General features: G+C 53.7%; 2 protein-coding genes across 2 annotated transcripts; one reads left to right on the top strand and one right to left on the bottom strand.

Annotated features, from left to right (window-relative positions):
* Positions 1–1203: 1203 nt before the first annotated feature.
* LOC148043986 (interferon-induced protein with tetratricopeptide repeats 5-like) lies at positions 1204–4537 on the bottom strand. The gene is made up of 2 exons (XM_087722625.1): positions 4476–4537; positions 1204–2653 (listed from the first exon to the last, which is right to left on the bottom strand). Exons 1-2 carry the CDS (start codon positions 4478–4480, stop codon positions 1339–1341), a joined length of 1320 nt encoding a protein of 439 aa, XP_087578751.1. The 5' UTR covers positions 4481–4537; the 3' UTR covers positions 1204–1338.
* Positions 4538–6646: 2109 nt separating this feature from the next.
* On the top strand, positions 6647–11354 carry LOC148043985 (interferon-induced protein with tetratricopeptide repeats 5-like). Its single transcript, XM_087722624.1, has 2 exons — positions 6647–6758; positions 9419–11354. Exons 1-2 carry the CDS (start codon positions 6754–6756, stop codon positions 10755–10757), a joined length of 1344 nt encoding a protein of 447 aa, XP_087578750.1. The 5' UTR covers positions 6647–6753; the 3' UTR covers positions 10758–11354.
* The last annotated feature ends 664 nt before the right edge of the window (positions 11355–12018 follow it).

The raw sequence follows: 12018 nt of genomic DNA, 5'->3' as shown, positions 1-12018 counted from the left end.
TCTTTCATTTTTTTTCTCATTCTCTTTATCTCATTCTTTCTCATTATCTCTCATTCTTTCTCATTCTCTCATTTTTCATTCTTTCTTTCTCTCATTCTTTATCACTTTTTCATTCTTCCTTTCTCTATTTCCCTCATTCTTATCCTTTCTCACTCTTTCTCTCATTCTTTCTTTCACTTTCTTTTTCTCATTCTCTCCCATTCTTTTTCATTCTTTCTCTCATTCTCTTTATCTCATTTTTTCTTTCTCATTATCTCTCATTCCCTTTTTCATTCTTTCTCTCTCATTCTTTATTACTTTTTCATTCTTTCTCTCTATTTCTCTCATTCTTATCCTTTCTCATTCTTTCTCACATTCTTTCTTTCTCTCATTCTCTTTATCTCTCATTCTTTCTCATTGTCTTTTGCTCATTCTCCCATTCTTTCTCATTTTCTCTCATTCTTTCTCTCTCTCTCTCTTTCTTTTTATTGCTTTTTCATTCTTTCTCTTTCTCTCTTGCGCTCATTCTCTTCCATTCTGTTTCTTTCTCGTTCTCATTTTCCAGATTCCGACACAACAGCTGAGGCACAACTGCCTTAAATCCATTTTACAAGTTTCTTATGGTCAGTAGGCCGAATGCGCTCAACAAAAGAGCATAGAAAATAAACCAGAGTTTAGAAAACAATACTAATGTATATTTTGTTTATTGAAGTAACCCAAATTATAAAAAGCTGCAGGATATAAAATTGAAGATATACATTAAAAAAAACAAAAAGGCCTCAAAAAGGCTGGGTAGCAACATCAGAGGCTTGTAGGGGAGCATGAAGCATTAGTAGCACTCGATCTGACGAACTCGGTCCTCCTAAATTCTACTTTACATCACCGGTTACAAGGTTTATATCTGCAAGCAACTGGGAGTTATAGAATTGTCAGGTGCGCACACTGGATTCATCATCATCTCCTTTTAACGACCCCATAATCCCTTGCGGTGTGGGATCTGAATGGAGCAAACAGAGTATTTTAATGGCCGGATTCCTTTCCTGTCACCAATGCGGAGTTTTGTTCGGCAGATAAATTCTCATCGCGCCCAGAGGGAGAAATATCTGCCTCCACCTAGGATCGAACTCACAGTCTCTAGGCCACCCAACCACTCGTGTGCACCCCGGATTATTCATGCAGTAAAGAGGGGAAGGGAAGAGAAAGAGAGGGGGGGGGGGTTTAACACAAACGTTATACTGCTTTCCAGCAATGTCCCAGGAAGGGGCGGCTCAGGGTTGCCAGGGAGCACCACCCATATGGGGCTGAAGCACCCGGACAGTCCCGGCCGGCTCCTGGGGAGGGTCACATGCGAGGGTGAGATCAGCGAGGTGCCCCTGGATGCTTTGCTGCCATTTTGCTCATCAGACAGCGGACAGCCCTCTCTTGTTCCTTGTCGCCTTCACAAAGGAAGGCCCTGGCCAGCTCTCTCAGGCGCAGAGCCAGGTGCTTCTGCTCCACAGGGTGCTCCCCTGGCACCTCCAAGCAGGCCTCGTACGCCCGCAGCGCTGCCTGCCTCTGCTCCTTCTTGTGGAGGAGGAAATCCCCCCAGTGCAGATAGAAAGACTGCTGGCATCTCTTGCTGGCGGTTGGCAGGTCCTCCATCAGGCCCAGGTAGACCTCTTCCTCGTAAAGCTGGCTCTTTTCTCCGTACAACTCCGCGAGCTTCAGCCGGGAAAACACGGATTCAGGATGGGCTTCCAGAGAGCGTTTGAAGCACCCAATGGCTTCCTCCACGATCTCCGCTCGGTTCCCCTCGGATTCTCGATCTAAGAGATCCATGTAACACATGCCAAGGTCGTAGTGCAGGAGATAGTAATCACCGCAGAAGGCGATGGCCTTCTTCAGGATGGAAATGGCCTGGGAGGGAGAGTGGAACTTATACAACTTGGCGGCCTTTCTCAAGAGTTCCGGGTTGAGACTGTTCTGGATCACATCATCGGCAAGGTGCTGGGCTCTTTCGACATCTCCCACCCGGCGAGTCTGCGCCAAGTAGACTTTGGCTTCATAATTTTTGGGGTGGCCGCAGATCAGCCCTTCCAGCAACTTCTGGCTCTCTTCCTTTAACTTCTCATCGTAGGAGTGTGTCCAGGAAGCGAAGGTGGAGAAGGCCAGGCCTTCCTGCAGCTCCACGCTTGGTCCCCGCAGCTCCAGGGCCTTCTGGAAGCACTCCAGGGCCAGCTGGCCATTCCGGAAGCCCATGGCAAAGAGGGACCAGCCCTTCTGGGCGTAGACCTCCGGGATTGGGGCCGAGTACGGCTCAGGGCTGGACAGGTCCCGACAGATCTGGCGGATCTGGGCCAAGTAGAAGTCCACCTTGTCATAATCGGTCAAGTGGTAATAGATCCAGGCGTAGTTCCCGTACACCAGCAGGATCTGGCGTGGGAAGATCCCCTGAGGCTCCTTCCTCAAGATCTCCTTGGCTTCCTGCAGGACGGCCAGGGCCTCTTTGGGGCTCCCCACCAGGTGGAGCAGATAGGCCTTCAGGGCCAGGTAGGTGGCCCGGTTACGGAGGGGGCCGTGCTCCAGGCGGACAGCCAGAGTAAGCAGGTTGTGTCTGATGTTCATTTTGTCCTTGACCTGAAAGTCCCAGGTGAAGTGACACTCCAGGCGCTGGAGCTTCTCCTTCAGGGGTCTGCTGTGGGGAGGGGAGAAGACAAAAGTGGAGGAGGCCTCAGTAAGTGGCAAAGAACACCTGCCCTGGGTCTGCGTGTGTCTGTGTGTGTGGTGGGCTCAGATAATGTGTTGTCCACAAACGCAGCTGTTCAGGCTGCCCAGAGCATATGGACCTTGTCAAGTCTGCTTACATATTAGGAAGATGTATTAACCTCTAAGCCATTGGCTCTCCTAACTTTGCCGGCTATACCAGGGGTGACATTAAGTAGTTTTTTTCAGGGCAACCTGGTCCACCGAATTATGGGACTTCTGCTTCCTCCTTTCAGCCCTAATCTAGGAGCCTTCGCAGGCAGCCACTTTCACGAGAAACTATTTTTGTGTTATGTTTATGTTTTACCGACCAAGAAATAAAGAGAGACTAGTATAGATCTATTTCAAGCTCTCATCAGCAAGCCATACCTTCTTCACCTGGGTTCAAATCTCCGAAGGGTATGGCTAGCTGACGAGAGCTACATAGCTTGAAATAGATCTGTACTAGCTTCTCTCTACTTCTTGGTCAGTAAAACATAAGTTTAAGACTCCATTGTTACTGGAGTTGTTGATGAGCCCTCTTGCTGAGGATGAGCTCTGAGGGGGTGCCAGGGCTGCCCAGGCCATGGGGAGCTGGTCCCCCAGCTGGGATGAGGGGGGGAAGCCTCAGCAGGAGCAGAACAGCTTTTGCGAAGTTTGTGGGGTGGGTGGGTGTTGGACACAAACATAAACTTGACACAAAAATAGTTTGTCGCTAAAATAGCAATAGCAATAGCAGTTAGACATATATAGACATTTATAGTTAGACCTATAAATTGTAAGCCGCCCTGAGTCCCCTCAGGGAAAAGGGCGGCCTATAAATAATAAACTCATAAACTCATATACCGCTTCATAGGGCTTTCAACCCTCTCTAAGCGGTTTACAGAGTCAGCATATCACCCCCACAATCCGGGTCCTCATTTCACCCACCTCAGAAGGATGGAAGGCTGAGTCAACCCTGAGCCGGTGAGATTAGAAACCGCTGAACTGCTGAACTAGCAGTCAGCCCAAGTAGCCTGCAGTACTGCACTCTAACCACTGTGCCACCAAGGCTGCCTGCGAAGGCTCTTGGATTGGGGCTGAAAGGCGAAAGCAGGACACTCCGTCCTATAATTGGGTGGACCAGGTTGCCCTGATAAAAAAACACTTAATCTCCCCCCTGGTATACCTGACAAAGCTAGGATAGCCAATGGCTTGGAGGTGAACGCATCTTCCTAATATGTAAGCAGACTTTACAGGCTTACATACTCTGGCCGGGCAGCCTCTGCGGGAGCAGAACAGCTTTTGCATCATCTGTGGGTGGGGGGGGGTGTTATGGGGCCAAAGGGGAGCTTTCCTTTGACTGTTCAGGGGTCTTGCTGGGGGGGGGGAACGACACCCACAACACCACCTCCCCCATCCAGGGTCCCCGCTCAGGCCCCTTCAGGGCTGTAGAGGTAGTCACAGAGGTTGTTGGAGAGGGGGGGGTGTTGTGGAGCAGATGGGGAGCTGCCACTCTCGCTGGGGGCCGCCCCTGCATCGTTCTGGCTCCTTCGGGCGTCCAAAGCGCTGCAGAGCCAGGATGCGCCCCCCCCAGCCTCCCTGAAAGGCAGCAACAGCAACAGGACCGCGGGGGGGGGGAGGACGGGACTCAGGTAATTGATGGGGAGGGGGACAGAGGCTTGGTTGCAGCAGCGGCCGCCCCCACTCCCCTTTTGCAGGGAGAGAACGTTCCCCCGGGGTTCCGCGGGGCCCTCTCCATTCTCCCTCTGTTCCTGGGGGTCGGGGGTCCCTACCTCATCCTGCCGCACCGTCCCGCTCCGGAGTTGGGGCGCAAGGGAGGAAGTCGGGGGAGGTCCTGCGGGAGAAATGGAAAACGAAAGAAGGCTGGAGGGAAACGAAGCCGGGGGGGGGGGGGGGGAGACGTCGCTCATGGGAAGTCCAGCTTGGATGGGCGGGGGCCGGGGAGGAGATGGACAGGGGGAATCCCTCGACACCGCCTGCTTCCCAAGCGAAGGAGCCGTCCAGCAAACGGCATTCGGACGAGACGCCCGTCTTAGAGCGAGTTTTGTTTCCCGCGAGTCTTTTGTGCGCGGGCGGGGAGGGGGGGGGAGAGAAGAGAGAAGAGCGGGGGGGGGGGAGAGAAGAAGCTGCAGTTGTATGAACCCGGGCACTTTTGGCGGGGCGGGGTCTTTATAGTGCCCCTTGGACCCTCTCCGCCGAAGGAAGCCCTCTTCCCAAACCTCCTGTTCATCAGAAGCGCCCGAATTTAGTTTCCTTTCTCCTTCCCTCCCGCACCCACTTTGTGTGTGTGTGTGTGTGTGTGTGTGTCTGTCTGTCTGTCTCTCTGAGGATTTGATGCATTGCACGAGGATCCAAGTGCTTTGCTCCGGCCGCGAGAGGGCGCCCCCCCCCCGAATAACAGAGTGGAAGGGACCTTGGAGGTCTTCTAGTCCAGCCCCTGCTCAAGCAGGAGCGCCTCTCCCATTCCAGACCAATGGCTGTCCAGTGTTGGAACACCGACTACTTCTAGAGGAGCAGCCGTTCCCTCGCACATCTGTGCTAGTCGTTCCCGACTCTAGGGGGCCGGTGTTCATGTCCGTTTCGTCTCCGTGGCCATGTGGCCGGCATGACTCAACGCCCGAACGGAACGCTGCTCCCTTCCCAGGGAAGGGGGTCCCTATTTCTCTACTTGCAGCTTTTACCCGCTTTCGAACCGCTAGGTTGGCAGAAGCTGGCACAAGACACGGGAGCTCCCTCCGTTACGCGGCTCTAGGGATTCGAACCGCCGGCCTTTTCTGATCGGCAAGCTCAGCGTCTTAGCCCCTGAGCCGCCGCGTCCCTCTCGTTGGTTTTTAAAGGCAGCCTTATTCCTTCCGAACAGTCTTTGCGCCTTTAGCTACCTAGTTAAGGCAGGTTGTGGGAATGGGTGACGGAGCGATCGAATCACCTGGGGGGGGGGGGCCCTCTCTTAAACCCGCCAACGGAGAAATGGAGGGCTAGCTAGAGAAAGTGGCTACAACGTAAATGCATTTGAACTGAAATGTCTTTAGTAGGGGGAGAAAAATCAATATTTTATTCTACTTCATTGTTGTTTTTTTAAAATGAAATTTCCACCCTGCTCATTCCACCTTTCTGACTCTGGGCACGGGGGTGCTTTGTTTTCCTGGAGACATTTAGTAGTTACGCAACTAGAGAACATCCTCAGTGCCAGAAGGGACTGAGTAAACCTCTAGTAGGGACGTTAAGGAGCCGAGTCAGGGAAAGTTTGCCAAAATAAACAAAGAATGAGCAAAATTACACAAAGCATCGAGGACATCGGTCCTCCCCCCCCCGCCTCGTTTCTGTGCCCCCCCCGCAACTTCCCACCAGCGCAAGAGCGATCCTGAGGACGCCCACGGACGGCGCCCCGACGCCCAGCAAAACTTTCTTCCGGACTTGGGGGGGCGGGCGGTGATGGGGTTCAGGGTCGTCGGGAGTGAGAGGCCCGTCCGCTCCCCCCTTGGCTCCCGGAGCGAAGGATTATTTGGATTCCCCGCACAGGCTCGCGTCGTCGGACGGCAGGGGAATCCGCGCATCGCGCCGCATCAAATCGCCAGGGAGAAGCGCTGGGCGTGTTCTGCGCGCCTCCCGCGGTCCCTAGGGAGGAAGAGAGCAAGTAAGGGGAGGGGGCTTTAGAGCTGAATGCGGGTCTTCTCCGGGCATCCAAGGACGGGGAGGGTCTGAGAAGGAGGGTGACGACCCCGTAAACCCCCGCCCCCCCCTAGCCCCATACAACAGGCGCAAACGAAGTGAGGATCGCACGGAGCGCGGTGTTCGTCTGAGCGCGGTTCCTAGAGGGTCGGGTCACCCGTGAAACAGGCGGGCTAAACGGTTTCTCTTTGTCGCCCTTAGACGAGACGGGCTGCGCCAAAAGCAACACAAAGCCACAAAAAGCCAGCCTCTCCCGCTACTTTCACTTTCGATTTCTCAAACGCCGCCTGCAGAAAACGAAACCTTCGCTGCCTCCGCCCGTCTCTCCGCGTTTCCCCACCACATCCAGAGAAGCAGCCGGAGCGCCAACAGCCTGCGAGGATGAGGTAGGAGTTTGGGGGTGGTGGTGGCTGGGGGGGGGGGGAGAGCTGAGCCCCCCCTCCTTGGAACAGAGGGGGGCGGCTGAGGGTCCCTAAAGGGCGAGGGTCCCGTTGGATTTGGGGAAGGTCTCCTTGCAAAACGGGGGCGGGGATGCTGCTAGATCTCTGCCCCCCCCATCAAGTACTGAGCCCCCCCCCGTCCCCAGTGCGGTTCTGCTGCTGCAACAAGAGCCTGTGGTCCCTGCCTTTCAGGGGGGGGGAGTGGGGGGGTGGCTCAACCCGGCTCTCTTTCTAGCCCCGAAGGAGCCGGAGCGACGCCCTGCGTGGCTCCAGGATGGGCAGATCCCCTCTTGCCCCGAAACCCCCTCAACCATCCCCCTGCCTGCCTCTGCAGCCCCGAAGGAGCCGGAGGGAGACGGGGTGTGGGGGAGAGACAGCGTTGCGGTTGCCCCCCCCCCCCAAACGGGACTCTGGAACAGGCAAAGTCTGCGCCGCTCCTGCCCCACAACTTACCCCGCAGACCCTTTAAAAGGCGTCCTGCGCCCAGCTGAGGGACTCCCCCATACCCTGGGCAGCCTTGGCATCCTTCCCACGGAGCCCACCCCAGCAGAGGGCCACACAACCCCCTCCCCTCCCAGACACTCCAACAACCTTCCTGTCTGCCTCGACTGGGGGGGGGGGAGCGAGACTCTGGAACTCAGCAGTCTCCACCCCCCAAAGCCTCAGAATCTGCCTCCTGATTCCCCTCCATGAAAAGAGACTCGGCAATTGTGGGTGCCCCCCCAAAGCTGAGATCCCCCCCCCCAGCCCAGATGGCTGTGGACTGGGCAGCCTGACACCCCCACAGACTCAGAGCCCACCAGAGGGACCTTCCACCCCTCTGAAGTGTCCCCAAGAATGGAGAGGGTGGGACTTTAAGACAGTCCTCCATTATTACACAACCCAATTGCCCCCACTTTGCCCCCCCCCAAACCTCTCCTCCCTCCTGGGAGACCTGTTCCTCTGTGTGTGTGTGTGTGTGTTTTAAGGAGTCCCTGGGTGTTCACAAGGAGTCAGAGCCCCCACCCACCCCCCAGTGGCAACTTCGGCTGCCTTGTGCCCATCAGATGCCCCGCCTGATGTATTTTTCAGGATCACAAGGTGCAAAGATTGCACCTTACACACACACCCACCCACACGGACACACCCACACACAAAGAGAGAATGAGAAAAAGAAAATGAGAGAAAGAAAGAATGAGATAAAGAGCATGAGAAACAATGAGAATGAGAGAAATAGAAAGAAAGAACGAAAAAGCAGTAGAGAGAATTAGAAAAAAAGGATGAAAAAGTGAAAGAGAGATAAAGAGAAAATAAGAAAGAAAGATGGAGAAAGAATGGGAGAATGAGCAAAAGAACACGAGAAAAAGAAAAAATGAGACAAAGAGAATGAAAGAAATAAAGAATGACAATGAGAGAAAGAAGGAATGAGAATGAAAGAGAAAATGAGAAAGAATGGGAGAATGAGCAAAAGAACATGAGAAAGAATGAGATAATGGGAGAACTAGTGAAAGAATGAGAATGAGAGAAAGAATGAGAGATAAAGAGAGAATGAGAGAAAGAATGAGAGAATGAACAAAAGAACATGAGAAAGAGAAAGAATGAGACAGAATGAAAGAAATAAAGAATGACAATGAGAGAAAGAAGGAATGAGAAAATGAAAGAGAAAATGAGAAAGAATGGGAGAATGAGCAAAAGAACATGAGAAAGAGAAAGAATGAGACAAAGGGAATGAGAGAAATAGAGAAAGAATGAGAATGAGAGAAAGAAGGAATGAGAGAATGAAAGAGAATGAGAGAAAGAATGGGAGAACGAGCAAAAGAACATGAGAAAGAGAAAGAATGAGAGAAAGACCACCAAGAGGGGCAGGGAAGCTCCTAAGGGGGCTGAGCAGAGACCCTCTTCCATGGGTCTTCTCCCTGCAGGCAGGAGGCTAAAACAGGGTCCCTTCCTTGGAAGCTAGCTTCTTGGTAAGACTCCAAAGAGTGGGCCCTCCCATCCAAAGAGCCCCTCGCCAGTGGTGGGGTTCAACTTTTTTTACTACCGGTTCTGTGGGCGTGGCAGGGCAAGGATAACCCCCCCCCCCCCACATTCCCTCCCTACCCCACCAACCTGCTTTTCAGCTCTGTCCTGTGCAGGGCAACAAAAGAAGACCCAGCCAATCAGCTGGGAGCAGAAACCGGCTATGGGGGTGTGTGTGCCACCCGCACACCCGTGCCCCATTTTGAGCCTAGTGGGCCTCCTTGCAGCCTCCTGGGAGCCAAAATGGGGCATGCGGGGACTCTTGGAAGGGGTGGGGCAGGAAGGGGCAGGGCCAGCCAGAGGTGGTACTTGCTGTTTCTCTGAACTACTCATAATTTCTGCTACTGGTTCTCCAGAACTGGTCGGAACTGGCTGAATACCACCTCTACCCCTCAGAGAATCGAAGCTCCACAGAGTGGTAGGGTCTGCTTACCCATGAGTAGCCAGACATGGCCAGGTTCCTATGCTCTGGGCAGCCTGAACAGCTGCGTTTGTGGTCAACACATTATCTGAGCCCACCACACACACAGACACACACACTCCTAGGGCAGGTGTTCTTTGCCACTTACTGAGGCCTCCTCCACTTTTGTCTTCTCCCCTCCCCACAGCAGACCCCTGAAGGAGAAGCTCCAGCGCCTGGAGTGTCACTTCACCTGGGACTTTGAGGTCAAGGACAAAATGAACATCAGACACACCCTGCTTACTCTGGCTGTCCGCCTGGAGCACGGACCCCTCCGTAACCGGGGCACCTACCTGGCCCTGAAGGCCTATCTGCTCCACCTGCTGGGGAGCCCCAAAGAGGCCCTGGCCGTCCTGCAGGAAGCCAAGGAGGTCTTGAGGAAGGAGCCTCAGGGGATCTTCCCGCGCCAGATCCTGCTGGTGTACGGGAACTACGCCTGGATCTATTACCACTTGACCGATTATGACAAGGTGGACCTCTACTTGGCCCAGATCTGTCGGGACCTGTCCAGCCCTGAGCCGTACTCGGCCCCGATCCCGGAGGTCTACGCCCAGAAGGGCTGGTCCCTCTTTGCCATGGGCTTCCGGAATGGCCAGCTGGCCCTGGAGTGCTTCCAGAAGGCCCTGGAGCTGCGGGGACCAAGCGTGGAGCTGCAGGAGGGCCTGGCCTTCTCCACCTTCGCTTCCTGGACACATTCCTACGATGAGAAGTTAAAGGAAGAGAGCCAGAAGTTGCTGGAAGGGCTGATCTGCGGCCACCCCAAAAATTATGAAGCCAAAGTCTACTTGGCGCAGACTCGCCGGGTGGGAGATGTCGAAAGAGCCCAGCACCTTGCCGATGATGTGATCCAGAACAGTCTCAACCCGGAACTGCTGAGAATGGCCGCCAAGTTTTATAGGTTCCACTCTCCCTCCCAGGCCATTTCCATCCTGAAGAAGGCCATCGCCCTCTGCGGTGATTACTATCTCCTGCACTACGACCTTGGCATGTGTTACATGGATCTCTTAGATCGAGGATCCGAGGGGAACCGAGCGGAGATCGTGGAGGAAGCCATTGGGTGCTTCAAACGCTCTCTGGAAGCCAATCCCGAATCCGTGTTTTCCCGGCTGAAGCTCGCGAAGTTGTACGGAGAAAAGAGCCAGCTTTACGAGGAGGAGGTCTACCTGGGCCTGATGGAGGTCCTGCCAACCGCCAGCAAGAGATGCCAGCAGTCTTTCTATCTGCACTGGGGGGATTTCCTCCTCCACAAGAAGGAGCAGAGGCAGGCAGCGCTGCGGGCGTACGAGGCCTGCTTGGAGGTGCCAGGGGAGCACCCTCTGGAGCAGAAGCACCTGGCTCTGCGCCTGAGAGAGCTGGCCAGAGTCTTCCATTTTGAAGGCGACACAGAGCAAGAGAGGGCTGTCTGCTCTCTGTTGAGCACAATGCCAGCAATGCGCCAGAGAGCACCATCTGCAGGACTTGTCTCACCCTCACGAAAATCTCCCTAGGAGCCAGCTGGGAGTGCTGCAGCCCCAAATGGGTGGTGCCCCCTCGCTGCCCTGAGCCACCACTCCTTCCTGCCTATTGCTGGAAAGCAGTATAATGTTTGCGACAACCTCTCCCTCCTTCCCTTCCCTTCCCCTGTTTAGGGCATGAATACTCCAGTGTGTACACTGGACAATTCTACAACTCCCTGCTGTTTTCAGATACAAACCTACCTACAACGTACAATATTGTGCCAGGTTCCAAGCATCGACCCTTAAGATCCATCCATCTTACGCATGACTTGGGCCACAAAGTAGAATTAAGGGGGATCTAGTTAAGAGGTTTCCACACTTGGTAACTTAAGGCCTGTGGACTTCAACTCCACAAATTCCACAGCTCTTCTATATACTAACCCTTTCCCGTATCGCCATCTAATGCTACTACCCCTCCTGTTCCCCTTTTTTTGGGGGGTCGGCGGCTTTTGCTTGTTACAGATATCTTATAACTTCTAGTTTTCCAAAAAATTTATTTTCTTGGTTTTGTTGTATTTTTAATTGCCTGCACTTCCCTGTCCTTGTGGGGTTCTTTGACCAAAATAAAGACTGGGTTGTTATAAGGCAGTTAATCTTGAAATCATCTTTCTTGTCCTCCTCTCCTCTTAAGTACAACTGCCGTGTGTGGTGTGTGTGTGTGTGTGTGTGTGTGTAGGGCTTTGAGAAATCATCTTTGTAGTCATCCATGGGAACTGCACAGAAATGTCTACATTCACCAGCCCTGGAAAGAGGCTTACTTTTAAAGATTGTTTATTCCACCCAGGGGGGGTACGGGGTATCCGTGGGGTGGTGGCATCAGCACCCTTGACAGCAGGGCCTGCTGTGCCCCTTTTAGGCCTGCTTGTTCACATTTAGTGGCCACAAATGTTATGGTACGGAGCTGCGGTTGTCTCCTGTGTCTATGGGGACGAATCGTGGACTCTGTACTGTCCGCAGATCACACAAGACATTTCACACACACGGGCTCTGCTCCATCCTCGGCATTTGTTGGCAAGACCTTCTCTCCAACCTGGGGGTCTTGGATCACATGGAGCCCAGCAGCCTTGAACCCCTGATTTATCAGAACACGGACGAGATGGGTGGGAGGCGTCATCGGAATGGAGAACTGCCGTGTGCCTTGCGCATCGCTCTGCAGTATGTTTCTCAACCTTGGCCGCTTGAAGAGCCGTGGGCTTCAACTTTCAGTGTTGGCTGGGGATTCTGGGGGGTGGCCGACACGTCTCCCAAGTGG

This window comes from Thamnophis sirtalis, unplaced genomic scaffold, assembly GCF_051295495.1.
Source record: "Thamnophis sirtalis isolate CommonGarterSnake01/CBP01778 unplaced genomic scaffold, rThaSir2_p1.2 scaffold_9, whole genome shotgun sequence".
Lineage (NCBI taxonomy): Eukaryota > Metazoa > Chordata > Lepidosauria > Squamata > Natricidae > Thamnophis > Thamnophis sirtalis.
This window is presented reverse-complemented; position numbering and strand designations above follow the sequence as displayed.